The sequence below is a fragment of the Pteropus vampyrus genome, unplaced genomic scaffold, assembly GCF_000151845.1.
Source record: "Pteropus vampyrus isolate Shadow unplaced genomic scaffold, Pvam_2.0 Scaffold436, whole genome shotgun sequence".
Taxonomy (NCBI): domain Eukaryota; kingdom Metazoa; phylum Chordata; class Mammalia; order Chiroptera; family Pteropodidae; genus Pteropus; species Pteropus vampyrus.
Window position 1 is genome coordinate 322,542 of NW_011889217.1, and position 18,006 is coordinate 340,547.

Below are 18,006 nucleotides of genomic sequence, written 5' to 3' on the forward strand. Positions count from 1 at the left end.
AAAATGTATATGTGTGTGTGCATTTGTGTGAGTGTATGTAGAATTTTTTTTCAAACCAGGCAAAGCATAAACTTCCTAGAATTTGAACTTTTAACACAGGGACACAAAACTGAAAATGGTAAGAGCCTCACTCATCCTTCTGGTTGCCCTGATGAGGCTGTCTCATAGTTACCACTTGCCACGTCCTCAGTTGCTCCATATTCCTGATCCCTCTAAAGCCCCCTCTTCCACTTTTCCTTCAACCCTATGAACCATCCTTTGATCCCACCAATTAATATATTTTTTTGGTCTAAGGCCATACCACCCTGAGCATGCCCAATCCCGTCTGATCTCGAAAGCTAAGCAGGGTCAGGCCTGGTTAGTACTTGGATGGGAGACCACCTAGGAAGACCAGGTGCTATAGGCATAAAAATATATATATAAACATATATATTTTTTTTGGAGGGTGGGGCTTAAATGAGTCAAAATTAATCTGATGCTTTCAATAACAGAATTGTGTAAGGTACAGGTCCCTTTCCCTTTTCTATCCTCCAAGTAGAGTGTGAGAGAGAACTAAAGATGCCTTAAAGCAAATAACAAAGCATGCCATCACTCGAAAATCTAGTATCTAAAATTATTTCATGAAAATTACTGTTACTATAGTAACTTTTCAGTGTGCATTTAGTGACTTTATAATACATTAACACTTTAATGTAAACCAAACTGTATTGGCTTATTTGTCCTTGATTCCTTTTTAAATATAGATTGCTTTTCTCATAAAAGTTATCAGTTTCTAGTTCAAGATGGCTGGCTAAATCGACTTTTTCCTCTAAAATTCGTATTGAAATTCCACTATAAAGGAAAGCTCTCCATGTTTTCCTTCTACCATCCCCATTTTCTACACACATACACTCTCACACACACACACACACACACACACACACACACACACACACACGCGCGCGAGTTTACTTTTCCTATATGTTCTTACTTATTGTTGCTTTCTGGAGATGTCCAATTTTTATATGTACTAAAATCTCTCACTATAATTATTTTACTTATCTCAATAAAAATTAAGATTAAAGGTTAAGATTAAATTAAGATTAAGATTAAATTAAGTCAATAAAAATTAAGATTAAAGAATAATACAACAATGAATTTAGATGCAAGAGGTAAAGTAATCCCTTTGTTAAACATCAAATGAATTGGAAAAACATTATACAAATTCTGTCAATAGAACTGTCTACAGTAAAATACATTGTGGATTAAATTGCAAATCCTTTTTTCTGTTGATGTCAAATTAAATACCTCAAGCACAAGAATTATATATCAGATCGTTTACTTCTTCCCCGTCTACATGTCGTAATTATTTCCCTTGACTCATTTTTAATGCTGGCTTTTATATGGTTGAAAATAACTGTGCAATCAGGTAACTCTGTTAAAAAGACAAAAATTAGGTTTTTCTCTCAAGAAACAGAAGCAATATGAATACAGTGATGAGAAACTGAAAAGCAATTCAAAAACACTTCTAATTATAATACAAAGTACTATCAGGCTAGCCTACGAATGTGATTGCGAGCAAAGAATCTGCCTGCATTTATTTTTTAAGGTCCTTTGCTTGGACCTTGGTCTTTTTTAAAACTCCTCTTCAGGTTTTAAATAAAAGAGTAGATAATATGCAAAACACAATTATGTATATATAGAGTAGCCCCATCCATAAAGAAAGGGACCACAGAAGGAGAGAGGATGCCCTGTTGACCATCTTTGCTATTAGTCCCATGGGTTTAAAATCTCATAGGATTTCTGAGGATGGAACACGTGGAAAACAGGAAAAGACTCAGAGTGTGGATGGTATGATAGGACAGGTGTCTGTAATTATACAAATTGTTTACTTTCCATACGGGCACAACAAATGAGTTGGGATTTTAATGTGCCCCCAGCCAAATGACTGGGAGTTTAATCTTGAAATTGGCTGTTGCTCCAGACACCTGGGAAGTGAATGCACCTAAAATCTTCACTTGCCAGATTATTTTTCCACTTTAAAAACATAAGTTTATTAATCAATATGGAAACTACCATTGCAAGCTCTTATCTTTGGAGGAGAAGCTAAGTTATTTCCTTTCTCAAAATTCTTTTGAATTAAAACTGATTTGTTTTCAGGAATGTAAAGTACAGCATGGGGAATATACTCAAAAATATTGTAATAGCCATCTATGATGTCAGGTGGGTACTAGACTTATTGGGGGGATCACTTCATAAATTATATAAATGTCTAACTGCTATTCTGTATACTTGAAACTAATATAATATTGGATGTCAACTGTAATTTAAAAAACTAAAAAATAGAAAAAATTTAAATTTAAAAAAATGACTTGTTTTGTCAAGGATGTCTTGTTTGGTCCTAAGCATATTTTGTATCTATCAAATGAATATTTTCTTAAGCCTGCTCATTGTTGTGTAGTTCCTTATCAGAAAAGAAACCAAGAATTCAGATGAATAGATTAAACCAATTCCACAAGAATGTTTCCTTTGAAAACAACTATTTGCCACAGTTATCATAGCGACCCATCTACCAAGTGCTTTACTCTCATTATTTCATTCAATCGTCACAGTGATCCTACAAGGTGACCTATTACAGTTTCTCTGTTTTACTGGTGAGAGATCCAAGGATCAGAGAAGTTAAACAACTTGTCATGTGTCCCATAGCTGCTAAGCCGTGGATCTGGGATTCGAATCCAGACACTCCAAATCTTCTAGTGTGGCTGTCATCCAGGCCCTAGATTCTAGGATGTGGGTCACTTCAGTTAGTTTGACTAAGAAAAATCAATATTGGTCACTGAGGATACAATAGGCACAGGTATTCCACAAGGCGACAAAAATAGAACAACAAATACACTTTATACTAGTGGCCCTGGGGCCCCAAGGAAATGATGGGGCCCCTTTTCACAGCCCAGCCTCTGGGCATTCAAGCACAGCCTGGTTGCCTGGGTGAGCTACATTCACTGACCACAATCCAGCACGATGCCCTCACCTGGGTGGAGTAGCAGCCAGCAGTCGTAGTCCAGATCGTGTTGGGCCTGGATCCAGTGATGAGCAGCACCTGCAGGGCCCAAGCCTCCCACAACCCCAAACCCCAGGGAGGGCCCCACACCAGGACCCCGTGCCCCAGCTCTGTCCCTGGTACAAAGTCCAGGCAAGGTTCAAACCAGCTCACCACCATGGAGGGTATCTCGAAATCTGCTGCAGAACCTGGGGAAAGACACAGGGCTACCTTCCTCTATTCTGGGCCTTCTGGGACCCAGGACTCCCTCTAAGTCACCATCTTCCTTGTCACCCACCTCCTCCTCATAGAGCCCTAATGGGCAACCTCTCGTACCACCACCAAGCCAAGGATCCCGCTCCAGGGGCACTGTCATGGTAAGAATTCCAGTGGTGGCTCCTACAGCTTCTTCCCCCCAGCTTAGCACAGAAATCCAGCTAGGTTTTCCCAGGATGAGAGGGGAGGGAGGAGGCGGGCAAGAGCCTCACAGCTAGCTGGAGCAGCAGCCCCTTCCCCTCTCCCGTGCCCACCAACCTCCGCCCCTTGGGGACTGAGGAAAAAAGTCCCGTCATCCAAACAGCATGCCCCAGCCTTCCGTTAATCTCTCCAGCTCAGCCAGGCTTAGTCATTCTCAACTTGCCACCTAACATACTTTGACTGAAATTCAAGGCTCATGTTAGGTGCGGATACCTAGGAAAAGGTACCTGGACCTGAGGAAAGAGTTCTATTCCTGATTGCCCTATCCTCCACTCCCTACCGTGGTCTGTGATATATAAGCACTCTGAGTTGTAAATTCCTCAAGCAAAGTGAAACTAAAGCCACCTACCTTATGACAATGTAGCCAGGGTTGATGCCTGACACAAAGGGAGCCTCAGTGTTGTTCATTTGGTGCCTTTGTACCCAGGACACCATATTTCCTAGGCCCCAGTAGGGGGAACAAATCTTATCTTGAAGGGACCAGTTTCTATTTTTCCTGGCAAACCTATCATAGGAAATTACTTTTGTCTCCAGAGACCTCCCTATCCCAGCTGCTCATGCATTATGTCCGGGCAGTCGAATGCTCTCTGTACCCATCTCCTTTCATGGATGAGTTCCTCCTCTCTTTCTCAAAAAAGATACCATTCTGGTATGTTCCTCCCACCACCAGTAATGGTAAATACAACTCTGCCTTTACAGAACACTGTGCTCAGTAGGTCAGCCTGACTCCTGGAAAGGCAAACTGGAATTTTAAAAAGATGAAAAGATTTCTTCCTGGAGGATTTGGGGGTGTTTTGGAGAATGCCTCTAGGCAGACCACACACTGTGACAAGTTCTTTCCAAACTGTGACAATTCAATCATGCCTTCTACAAAGGACTGACTTTTCACACTTAACATTGATAGTGGCTGCACATTCCCCATGCACATTTTTCCCCAAATTTTAAAGTGAGTTTGGGATTATGATGCGAAGCCAAATGCACGGTTTTCTGAACACTGCTCCCATTCCGTGGTGCCTGCGAACTGGCAGACAGGCACAGACAGGAGGTGAGCGGCCTCTGCTGACGGTTCCACTAGAGTTAGAAACAGTTTGGCACACCCAGCCCAGGAAAGGCAATGGCTCCCATAACCCCACTCCCCCTCCAGCTATCAGAGGAAGAAAAACAGCCTGAGGAGGAGTGGAGGAAAGAGACGATTACTGCATATTAAAAAATTTCCCCAATAGGTAATACTTTAATCCTTTAGCTAAACAGCCACATGCAAAAAAATGAATCTAGACACAGACTTACACCTTTTACAAAAGTTAAATCTAAATGGGTCATAGATCTAAATGTAAATTACGAAACTACAAAACTCCTAGAAGATAACATAGGTGGCCTTGGGTTTGGTGATGACTTTACAATACCGAAAGCATGACCCATGGAGGGAGGGGATGATAAATTGTACCTTATTAAAAGAAAACTGAGGACAATTAAAGTTTTTTGTTGCACAAATAGAATCGAAATGCCAATTCCTAACTGAAGGAGATAATATTTGAGGTTTAAAATCATATAAAAGACTAATAGCAGATCATTGCCTAGGTCATATTATTTCATTGCTAAAGTCAGGTAAGGAGAAAGGCTATTCATTTATAAGAAAAAATATTTGTGAAACATGAAAGGAACGAAGCCTTATCCTAGGGATAAACACACCACTTCACTTTAGCACTTTAAATATATGCCTTCTCTGATGGACACAAGGAAAACTGATGGTTCAGGTCTTGAAATTAGAATAAATATCTCCTTATTATCGACAGCCAATACAGTCTCCATAAGTCTCAAGTTTAACCCAGCAATTCAATTCATAATTGTAAATATTTTCATTAAAATTTCAATTATTAGTAAAAAGATATTTTAACAGTAAAATATATTAACTCAGTATGTGACTCAAAAAATTAGAAAAAATAAAGCAAGAAAAAATAGATAAAAGCAAAAAGGAAAGAATTATAATCATGAAGGTAACTAACAAATACAAGAACTACTTAGCTGAAAAATAATATAAGCAAACATCTAGCAATTGTAATCTAGAGAAAAAATACAAGATATGAAAAATGGAATAAAAACAGAAATTAAAATTCCCCCTCCACCTCCAAAAATGAAGTATTTTATATTTGCTTACATCACTCAAAAATCATTAAAGGGGATCCAGGTCATATCAAGGGAAAGCAATCCTGCTCCAAATCCCCTCTTCTCCTGATCACTCCAAAGCTTTCATTTCCCAGATGTCTTCCCCAAATGTTCACCTCATGTATCTTTTTCATCTTTCTCCTCCCTCCCTCTTCATTATGTAGATTGTTTTAACTTTTCTGACTTCTTTTTGTTGCCTTTCCACTTCTCTTAATTACTTGAATTCTCTACCATAAAGTATATCCTGAGAACTGATCCAGCAAGCCCAAACCCTATCCATAGACTTCAGTTCCCATTTGCTCCCCCTCCCCTTCTGATACTTTATGTCAGGCCACAAAGCAATCACACATGAACTTATCTATAAACTTTATTCCCCAATCCCCATCCCATCAAAAATGTTTCCAGGAGTCCAAGCCAACATTGAAAGAGCAGCCCTCGGAAACCCAGAGGGTTCATTTTCAGAACTCAAGGATAGTTCAATATTAAAACTTATTATAACATGCCACAGCAACGTAACACACAAGAGAAATCATGGGACCTCCATAGCTGCTTAAAGACACTTACAAAAACAAATAGAAAGTTGCTGTGGACAACAATTTTGAACAAGAGAATAGCTGGTGTCTCTGTGAAAGAGACAGATATTGAGGTTGGGGGCAAATAGAAAATCTACTTTTCTAGTTCTAGTGATAATGAAATCAGATCCAGAACATGAATAACCTTCATTTGTGTCATCCTCAGGCCCAATCGAACCTGTTAGAGGCCTGGAGTTTAGCTTTGCAGGATGTCTTTCTGTCTCTAGAGGGCTGGAAAACTGACATGATGTTGAAATTATTAGCCATTTTTGGTTTTATCAGCTATTGATTCAAATAATGTCGATTGCATTCCCTTGTGATCTATTACTTTTTTTAAATAAAACATTTTTTTCATATTCCCAAATATATATTCACTGTAGATAATTAAAAATCTGCACAATAAAACAAAATTTAAATTACCCACATTCTCACCATCCAGAGAAGACCATTCATTAATATTTTAGTATATTTGCTCTCAGCATGAATTTGGGAACATAAGCACTCTTGGTGTTTAATAAGGATGTAAGTCTGTCCCTGGTGTTATAAACAACCATTTCTGTGTCCCAAAGCACTCAATGGAATATCAGAGGCAATTAAAGAGTTTTAATAAATTCTCAAGGCAAGAGAGTAAACATTTGTCTACCCAAAGCCCCAACAGCATTAGATGCCCTCGCATTGGTAGTAGAGTGACTTTCTGGTGTGGTTTGGAAAACCGCATGGTTTGAAATAGTCAAGACCTACAGGATGTACATACACACATATACACACACATGCTAGTTGAGAATCTCTGTCCTAGAAAATCTATAGATGACTGATTTTTATGAAAACCTATGGGGAGAGGGTCCACAGAGTTCACCACATTATCAGAAGCTTTGGTTTGCAAAGTTCTTTCCAGCTCTAAGGTTCTGGTACTATTTGAGGTTGGGGCATTGATTCTGCCTGCTTAGAAGACAGAAGTCTTGGAAGAGCTGGAGGACAGAAGTGAAGCTAGGCTCTTATGTCAGAGGGAGATTTTAAGGGAGGCTGGCCCATAAAAAACGCACACACAGCCTTCTGTTTCATTCATCTAGCTTTGACAGTGCTTCCTTTAATAATGAACCATCAGAGACTTAACAACAAATATGTCAACATAATAACAATGCCACTGTTCAAAGATATGCCCAGGAGAAGTGTCTGCTCCCAGTGCTACTCCCAGGTGTACTTGTGATGAGAACAAGAGATCCTACCTTGGGTTCAAATTAAGAAAGAGAAGGAAATGAGCTAGCATATTTTCAATGCCTATCATGCACTTAACATGCCTCAAAACCCTCATCTGATAAATGTCATAATCAGGCCTCAACCCTGGCTCTCACCAATTTTATTAGAGTCTATTTAACCTCCAAGACAAACAGCCTCTCCTTAACAATTATATATGCTTCGTATTCACCTACACCCTGGTTTCCTCTCAAACTTCTATCTTAATTAGAAGATCAGTTAAACACACATCAGCCTTATTTTTTAAAAACCTAATATATTTTATTTTGAAATGATGTTTCTGAAACATGAGAGTTATATAAAACTTCTTCCCAAAAAAGCTTTGGATTATACAAGACAGATAAGAATTTATTGTTCAAAGGCTGCCATCTGCTGGCTAAAGATAGTAAAGCCAAAAGAATAGACCACAGAAAAGACACAGAAAATCCCAATAGCCCTAATTGCCTGGGTTGTTAGCAAAGACTGATAATCTTGAACGTTATGTGGGAAAATAGTAACATGTTTATGTTCCACTAATCTTTATCCATGAGAAATACTTTGCCTATAAACAATGGCAGCTGGGTGTTTATCGAAATATTTCCAAAAACCAAAGATGCAGCCTCACCAGACAACACACTTGACAGTTAAATTCAGCTGCAAAAGAAAGAGTTCTGTTTTCTTTATGCTTTTAAAATATGACACAAGATTTCGTTCACTTGAAAAATTTTATTGGGATCCTATTCTGTTCCAGGTACAATGAATTTCACTGGGTACATGATGGAGAACCAAAGAAACATCATATTCTAGAGAACCTCATGGCCTGATGAGAAACAGGGTCCCTACCCTGTAAGGTTATGCAGTTGTGCCCTTCATGGGCCTCAGCCTCAGGGGTGAGTGTGGCCTAAATGCGTCCACCTGCAGGGGTCACCCTTTTCTCACTTTCATTAAGGGGACATATGGGCTATCAGCTTCTCAGGAGGAAAATTCAGATAGGCATACTGATTGAGGCCTCTTCTCTAATGCCTGACTAGCTGGAGGGATCCCATTTTTGTATTTGACCTACTTCCTCCCCTTGCTCAGTCATGAACTTTTCTTCTTTTATGGGTTTTTAAAAACAAAAGTAACAGTTTTCATTCCCTTGTCACTGGGCAATTCTCTAAAAAATACTTTATGGTAGTGGAAATGCTTTCAGTAGTAGATAAGAATCCAACCCTCAACTGGCTTTTCAGGCATCCTTCAAAGCCCCTTCCCCTGTCCTGACCCCAGCCTCTTATCTCCAGAATGCAGCCAAAGAAAGAGCAGCAAAGGCTGGTGGCCTGCTGGTGAACCAGGACATGTGCCCCAGGACCCTGGCAACTCCAACCAGTAAGAGTACATTCTTTAGTTTCTGGACAAGTTTATGCAAAAGGCCCTTGGCCAGTAACTAATTATTCAGTTTGAATGTATAATAGTTTTTCCTTCAATCAAGGCAGTACAGGTTGGGGGAGGGGGCAATGGGTTGTATCAACTTTTAAACTTGTAGCTGCCAGAAGTCCAGAACTGTTTGCCTCCTTTTCAGTCTTAGCTCCCATGAAAACAGTGTGGGCCAAGGGAACTACCGTCATGCTGGGACAATGTGTGCAGTCCACGTGAGTGATAAACATCTATTGTTTGCAAACAGATCCTTCCTGCTCTTGGTAATTCTGGTGAGGCCATCAGTCCCATGGCACTCCAACACAAGATGGTCCTGTTATGCCATCGCTCTAAGAGATACAGAGATTACGCCAGAGATGATTATGAGACTTAAGCAAAGGAGTCAGGGACCTTTCTGTGCTTTTGTAGGAATAAAAGAGGGAAAAGTGCTGCCCTCTGTCCAAGGCCTATGGCTATTTTTGCTGTCTCCAGAGAGATCAATACAGGAAGCAGAAGAGATGGAAATGATGTCATTTAAACCTCTAGATTTGGCTATGCCCTTTACTCCCAAAATGGGTTCAGAAACAGCATAAAGGGGGGCAGAGGAAGACTTCTTTAAAACTTACTTTCTAAGTTAAGGAATGGATGCAAAGAATCTCTTGTGCTTTAGAAAACTCATCCACCGACTTTGGTCTTCGAAAAAAAGGAGACCCTGAGGACAGAGCAATAAGAACTAACCAGCTAAAGCCCAAAAACTCAAATCTTACAGGGAGGGACTTTAATATAACCTAGTCCAAGGTCCTGGTTTTAAATATGAGAAACCATGACTGGGAGGGAAAAGGAGCTTGACAAGAGAATTCTCACTGAGGCTTCACAGATCAGATGGGGTTTGGCAGAGGAGATGAGCATTGATGAGCGCTGGACCGCACAAGTGCCTGGCCCTTTCATGTTCATGCCTGTTTAATCTTTGGTCAACCTGGGAGATATATATTTTAGCTCCATTTGACAGATGATGAAATTGAGGTCAGAGAGGTTATATGACTAACCCAGTGTCACACAACTAACATGGAACAGAGATGAGCCTCAAATACAAGCCTAAGTTCTATTTTTTCTACTCTACCTTTAGATGAAAAAAAATATTATGAAGAGGACATAGAAGCGAGTGGGACTTAGCAGTGATGTCAATCTTCACTCTTAAGTAAGATGTCAGTGTCTGAGAGCATCTGGGAAGAGTCAAGGAAAGGACTTCGATAAAAAAGCAAGACCTGGTTTAAATTGCTAAATAAGCAATACCTCCAAGTCCCAGCTGCCTTCTGAAAATTGAAGAAGCTGAAATAGATAGTCTCAAAATAAATTTGCAAAATAGAACAAGCAAAAGGGGTAGTGAGTGGCCTAGAATCCTAGAGGTCTAAACACTTTTCTCACTTCCTTCACCCTGACCATTTCCTTCCCTGAGGTTTGGGTAGACAGCAGCTGCCTACAGAGGAACTCTCAAGCATTTGAGCGTGTCACTGATTTGATGACTCATTTGACAATGGCCTGCATAATGCTCACCTACTGGCCCCTTCCTGAGTCAGAAGCATGAGAACCCTAATCATTAGGAGACTCTAAAACCCAAAGCCCATTCCCTGGAGGTAAAATTTGCTTAAAAAAAAAAAGTTAACATATCAAAATATAACTGCTAGAATACTCCAATTCAGAGTCTAAAGGACTTTGAGAGCCCTTTTCTCCAGCTCTGACTTAAGATGTGTTGTAAACTGTTCAAGGTCTATTCTCCATGCTCTCATAGGTGTTCATTTGCTCAGTTTCAGGTGCCAGTTCAGTTCTGTCACATCATGTCTACCTTCTCTTATAGCAACAGAACTCAATTATAAATTTGCCTTCTTGCCTGAAGTAACCATCCACATTCAACGCTTTTTTAATAAAACTGTTGCCTTGCTGGCTATGAGGGGGCCAAGATAAAGGAGGACAGTCCCCAATGGAGGAAATACAACTCGGCATCACAAATGTCATTTACATGCTCTCAGCCAGTATGTCCCCTACCTTGAGAAATTTCACCCAACTATAACACAATGATAAATTTTGGTTACATCAGCACTAATTAATTAATTGATTGATTGATTTTTTTTTTTTTCCCTAGTGAGAATGTCGACAATAGCCCACCTGGGAGAGGAGTGGCATAGTGCCTATATATCTCAATATTTCACATCCTTTTTCTGGCCCCTCCAAGTCATTATTTGCATCTGTTCTTCTAAAAAAAATCTATCACTCAAGGTCACTGAGTAGCCTGGCTGAACAAAGAATGTAGAGTTGGTCACCTCTTCCAATTTTCCTTCATTACATCTTATAAATTACACTGTCTATGGTAGTCTCTCCTTGGTTGTAGTTTCTTATATTATTTTGATTTTAAAATTGATATGCTAAACTTTATAGCATTGTTGATTAGGTGAAAAATTACACTGTTTTTACAATACCTATTTTGAAAATATTCACTGGGTACTTTTATCTGAGATTTAGTTAATTGTTCTGTAATTCTCAAGTACACTGGCTGGGGCCTCAGTAAAATCTCTTCTTTAAGAGTACAAATGGCAACAAGCTGTACTGGGTCTTCAGCAGTTTGTACTGTTAACGTGCTGTACCCAAGAAATATTGCTACGCCCACTCTCCTGGGATACAGCCACGGTGCAGCTCATCTATCTGTGCTGACGACTAGTACTGTTCTCCCCTAGACATTACTTTAGTAATATAGGCCCAATGCCTTCTAGATAGCTTATGATGAGTCTGCCAGCCAGGGTTCCCAAACCCCTCAGACCTGCTGAGGAGTCCCCATTTTCCAAGACTTCTGCCTGAGTGTGGTGGCTAAACTGGAGCCAGCAGCTCCTGTGCCTGAATTCCATCTCCAGCCAGAGGCCCCCATAATGTACACATACCAAGGGGCTGAGGGAAGGGCACTGAGATCAAAGGAGAGCATCCCAGAAACATCCTAGAGATGAGGTCTGTCCCCTAGTAATCCCAGGCACTGCCTGAAATCCCAGACACATGGTGATGACACTTTTCTCCAGAGCAGAGGTTCTTAAGCTGAGGTCCATGACCCCTAGGGAGTCTATGGAAGCATTTCAGGGGCTTCATAAACTCCTTGTTAATGCATATATAATGTGCACATGCACATTATTCTGGGGAATAGGCTTCATGGCTTTCATTGTATTTTTTTAAATCTAATCTATGGAAGAATCTTAAGAATTCTGGTCCACAGTCACGCTACCCTGAACAAGCCTAATCTCGTCTGATTTCGGAAGCTAAGCAGAGTCGGGCCTAGTTAGTACTTGGATGGGAGACTACCTAGGAAGAGCAGGTGCTGTAGGCATAAAAAAATAATAATAATAAGAGATTGTAAGCTGACAAGGTCCTTGCAATCTGTTACTGGGACAGAAAGAGGCAGTTAAGCCACAGTTAGGACACAGGTGAGCCCTGAATCCCTGACATCCAGCCATATCCAATACGTGACATTGTCAGATGCCAGGCTCCAGGAAATGTCCCTGAACCTACAGAGACTCCTAATGACCATCTGGTCCTTGAAAGGACATCTGTAACTGGATATCTCAGAGTAAGACCCAGAAGAGGAAAAATACGTATGCTCTGAGCCTAAGCAACTGTGTTCATCATGGGTCCTAGGCCTCTGGGACTGACCTCTGGGCAGGAAGAAGGAATGGGAGCCATTGAAGAGGAGCAATCATCAGCTCCAGACCTAAACCCTCCAGACCTAAACCCTGGGGCCAGAGGAGCTCCCCGAATCCCTGCAGAAAGGAAAGGCTTGTCCCTGAGGACAGTCACTCTCCCTCATCTAATGCCCAAGGTCTCCCAAGATCCTGAAATAACACTTACCCTGCAAAGAAAAGGAAGGTCCACAACTGGCCCAGAAAGCCAACCAGAAAATGGTGTATGTACCCTGACAAGGCACAGCGTAATCCGGAAGCTTCAGAAATGCAAGGTGCTTTAAAGTCAAAGGTTCATTTATATTGTGGTTCTCAAACTTTAGTATGAATAAAAACCATTCTGAATGTTTGTTTCATAATATAGATTTCTAAGCCCAAGGTATTAAGATTCAGTAGTTCTGGGGTAGAGCCCAGGTGTTTACACTTTTTTAAAGGAAACTAGTAACTCTGATCTCAGGAGTCCATGGAGTACCTCTATAGAAACAAGAATTTCTAGGGGCTCTAAGGCATCGAATGTGGAGAGGGGGATAGATCAAGTGATCCCTCTTTCCCAATCCCCACCAAAATAAGAACAGAGGCTTCCAGTTACCATTTATTTAGTCCTTCTCTGTGCCAGATACTATGCTAAATCTTTCACATTAACTACGTTATTTAATCTCTTATAACCCTGAAGTTCAGAGAAAATAAGTAACTTACCCAAGATTCCTCAGCTGAGTACCAGAGCCAGGACTGGGACCTAGATCAGAATGCAGAGTCTGTTCTTAACCGACATGTCCATGTTGTTGAAAAGTTTCAATGCCTAGTACCTGATGACAGCAAAGAAGAAGCCATAAAACTACATCCCCGTTACAGCTGGGTTAGGGGAGAACCCCACTGACCACAGGGTAAGTAGGCATCCACTGCAGGAGAGGAAGCAGACATTTAGAAGGATGGAGCCAGACAGGATAAACTATGATAACTGGGCTAATGAGGTAAGGACTACGGCACTGAAAAATGTTGGGTAGTGACAGGTGGAAAAAAGAGGTTTTAAAGAAACTGTCAGAGAAATCAATGAAACACCATGAAAAGCTTTTGGTCAGCGCAGGACCAAGGCCCCTGGGGTTCTATGGCCACTGCTGGTTCACACTGCATTTATACTCTTCAACTAACAGGGAAAATGAGTTTAATGCATCATAACCAAGACCAACTTTGGAGCCCAAGATCCTTTATAGATTATTAAGTCCTCTTCCTTTAAAGGGGCAAAACCATTTGTGACGACATGGATGGATCTTTAAAGTATCATGCTAAGTACAGTAAGTCGGACGGAAAAAGACAAGAACCCTATGATTTCACTCATATGTAGGATATAAAACAGAAAAAAACAAATGAACACACAAAACAAACTTACAGACACAGACAACAGTATGGCAGTTACCAGAGAGGAAGAGGTCAAATATATAGTGGCAGAAGATAACTAGACTTGGAGTGGTGCGCACACAGTGCAATATACAGATAACTACAGAACTGAAACTTAAATAATGTTATTAACCAATGTTATCCCCCAATAAATTTAATTAAATAAAAAACAATAAAATACCCAAAAAATTTAAAAAGGGGCATAAAAATAGTACCTACCCCCACAGACTTACATACAGAAAGAAGTAAATAATTTGAATAAAGTGCTTAATGCCAGACACACAGGAGTTGAACAAGTGTTAGCTGCTGTAATCATTAATTATTATGAATTATGACTCACCAAGAAATCATTGTAGTACTTTGTTTATTTGTGAAAGACACTGAACTCAAATGTGGTCTCTAGGATTGAGGCTCTCTTTCCAGAGAGGCGTTATTGTTAAGGGTGTTCACTTTTTTTTTTTTTAATAAATTCAAGAGCAAAAACGGCCACATCCAAAATAGATCAACGGTTTGATCAAAACGACATTTTAGATTTCTTTTTACTTTAGTTGTGACGTTATCCAAAAACCAACTTGATCCAACTATTCCATCCAAATTTGCTCTGAGGGAAAAATGAAGCTATGGGGTTCTATGCAACTTTTTCATTCAACAACTACCTTTTCATGCATCAGAACTTACTTTATGACTGTAAGCTGAACTACCTAAGAGAAATGCCCTAAACAGGTGAACTTTATTTTCAGACAACAGATCCAAACAGGCCAGCAAGAAGACTTGACAGCTAAACCGTGATGAATACATGGGTGAGTATTTCTTCACCATCCAAGAGCCCCTGATATTACAAGAAAGTCCAATCTCTCTACCCCCTCACTGAGCCTGTTTGCTCAGAGTGAAGGAGAACTGATAAGATGGACTTCCTGAGAAGGGAGCATTTGGGTGGTTTTGGATAGAAAGGAATGAAAGGGACAGAAGAAACTAAGACTCCCCACGAAGGAGGGAAAGAGAAAGAATATTACAGAACAGATTAAGATTATAGAAGATGAATTAGTACCTTTGGGATAAACAAGAACCCCTCTGACTGCTCTGATGAAATGGTATCACATGCCTCTGGGGAGGGAGGATAAATATAAGAAACAGAAATATATAGCCTGCCCTCTGTTTCCATATCCTGTACTAGGTCAGTGTGAACATGGCTTGGCTCCCATTCACCAGAACTGACGTGGATCCTGGAGATGGTGGTCAGGCCTGTCCCAGCCGCCCTCACCAACCATTCATGACAAACCCAAATTCCTAATTCCTGAACTGTTTCAAGTCACCCCACATTGTAGCTACTCAGGAATAGAACAAGCTTTGTTTAAAAAAAACAAAAAAAACAAAAAAAAACCCCTGCATGTTTTAATTCAAGAAATAAGTAAAAGTTCACAAGCAATCCAGAACAGGTGCCAGGAGTTTGCTCTAAACAATCAGCCATACTTGGTGCAAAGTTCAAACTCCACAGAATCACTTTGGCCAGTGCTTCCTGAGATGTTCTTTCAGCTGAGGAATGGAAGGCAGCAACTGCTGGCACTCGTGACAACGGAGGGGCAACTTCAAGAGCTCAGGCATCCCATCTCGGACAGTCACTCTGCCAGCTTCTTGTACCATCTCCATCACAGCTGCAAACAAGGAAAAAAGTTCAGAGCCCTGCTACTCTGGAAAGCCAATATTAGACATAAAAATTAAAATATAAAATAAAATAAAGGAAATCTAACTCCAAATAAAAATATGCCAGGTATCTAAAGCTAGTAAATTTGAGGTTAGACTCACCATTGGGGAAATGGGCTTCTAAATGGGCTTTGGATTCTAAATTTGAGGAACCTATTTTTGAGATGATTACATTCCTTTGAGATATACTTTAAGCAATCCATGTTACTATGTCAAAGGTTTCTCACAGTGCTTTACCCCTGGTTGGTCCTTGGTCAATGGTAACTGTCATTGTTAACAACCCGGCACACTGAAGTTTCACAACATACACATCAGGGAATGCTTCCTTTTATGTACACAGCTTTCTCCTGTTAACACAGGGCAACCCCCAAGCTTCTGCCCAACTGATGGCAGAAAAGACAAAGAACTGTTCAGAGATTTCATATCTATGAACTCCAATAATTCTCAGGACAATTTTTAAGTCCCCTCTTGTTATAATAAAACACTCTGACAAAATGACCCTGATTTAACAACTTTATAGGTCCCCCAAGAAGGCTGCTCACAGCAGTGTCAATCCTACTACAATCCAAATAATCCAGTTTCTTTTAATGGGGCTCTCTTTCTAGGGGACACAGTTATACATGGGTTTTTGAGACAGGTTATTATGTAGGGAAATAACTGAATCAAGAAGAAGAACAGATAAGAAAATGAAACAAATGTAAAAACCAAAGAACACTGTTTACCTTGTGACTCTAGGAAGTAATCTGTATTGAAAGAATTCCAATGTTTTTTGTTTTTAAGACAAGGAGAATCAAAATCCTGGCTGATCACATGAAGATGTACGTGGCTAGTTGAGAGGGGGAAAAAAACTGACGATTAAATGCATTAAAAACTAAGGCAGAATCAAAATGGCAAACAGTAAAAGTATGAGTATGTAAAAGATTGACAGTGTTTCCATTTAATTCAATTCATTCACTTAAGAATATTTAATGTTCCTTAATTACCTACTAGAGCCAAGCACTGTTCTAGCACTGGGAATTTAGCAGTGAACAAAATGGGAAAGGCCTCTGCCCTTACAGAAATTACATTCCAATTGGGGGAGACAAATAAAATATGACAAATAAACAAGAAAATTCCAATCATTAACATTGCTAAGAAAAAAAATAAAACAGGGAAATGGGATAGAGTGCCCAGGGGGTGCAGGCTGACTCTTTAGCTAAGGTGTTTGGGGAAGGCCTGTCCCAGACAGTGATTTGGTGCGAGAAAGTAGCCAGGCAAACAAAGATCTGGGGAAAGAGGGTTTCAGGGAGTGAGGGGCAAAGTACAGTGGGGAGGCCAAGTGCAAAGGCCCTGAGATGAGAAAGAGTTTAGTAAAACCAAGAAACATAAAGAAGATAATACGGCTGAAACAGTTGGAGCTAAGGAGGGTCTTAGAGGTCAGCAAGAGGTTTGCATTATATTCTGATTACACTGGAGAGTCATTGAAGGATTTTAAGTGGGGGAAGGCTATTATCTGACTTACACTTTTAAAAGATGTCTCTGGCTGCTGTGTGGAGAAAGGACTGTAGAGAAGGGTCAAGATGGATGGATAGAGAGACCAGCTGGGAGGCTACCACAGCAGTCCAGGCCAGAAATAATCACAGCTTAAACTAGAGCTATAATAGTTGAGATGGCAAGGAACAATCCAATTTTGAATATATTTTGGAATAGAACAGGACTTACTAATGGATTGGCTGTGGGTTTGGGGAGGTGCCACCTACTAAGATGGAGAAGCTTAGGGGAAAAGCAGGTTTGGGGAAGAAAATCAAGAGCTCTCTTTTGGATGCCTCTATGTGTAACTTTGACTCTTAGAATCAGTAACACTTTACATTCCCCCAATAAATAATCAAAACCAATCAATACATGTGGGAATCTAAAATGGAATATAAGCAGTAACAAACCTAATTGTATTACATGAATATAAGAACCATACTGAAGGGGGTCAGGAAGAAAATAACTAACCTAATTATTTTTGCTAAATACTGTAAAGATAAAAAGAACTGTATACAAACACTGTGCTCTAGTGAGTAAGTCTTTCTCACAAAGGTATGGGTCAGCAATTCTGTAAGTATTTCATATGTACACAGTTGACCTTTGAACAATACAGAGGTTAAGGGCACTAATCCCCCCCTCTCAGTTGAAAATATGCCTATAATTTTTTACTCCCCCAAAACTTAACTACTAATAGCCAGAAGCCTTATCAATACCACAGTTAACACATATTTTGTATGTTATATGCACTATATACTGTATTCTTAGGGAAAAAAAAAAAAGCTAGAGCTAAGAAAATGTTAAGAAAATCATAAGGAAAATACATTTATAG

General features: G+C 40.1%; 1 protein-coding gene and 1 pseudogene across 10 annotated transcripts in view; one reads left to right on the forward strand and one right to left on the reverse strand.

The window, feature by feature from the left end:
- The first annotated feature begins 287 nt into the window (after window positions 1–287).
- LOC111732255 lies at window positions 288–406 on the forward strand (annotated as a pseudogene).
- A 13,905-nt stretch (window positions 407–14,311) lies between these two features.
- The window catches only part of APTX (aprataxin), a 35,629-nt gene continuing 31,934 nt past the window's right edge, over window positions 14,312–18,006 (reverse strand). For all 10 annotated transcript variants that reach the window (XM_023524033.1, XM_011381387.2, XM_023524031.1 and 7 more), the window contains 2 exons: window positions 16,388–16,491; window positions 14,312–15,616 (listed from right to left, as the gene is read on the reverse strand). In XM_023524033.1, the coding sequence (XP_023379801.1) occupies window positions 15,462–15,616; window positions 16,388–16,491 (259 nt within the window). In that variant the 3' untranslated portion in view covers window positions 14,312–15,461. The remainder of the gene's footprint in view (window positions 15,617–16,387; window positions 16,492–18,006) is intronic.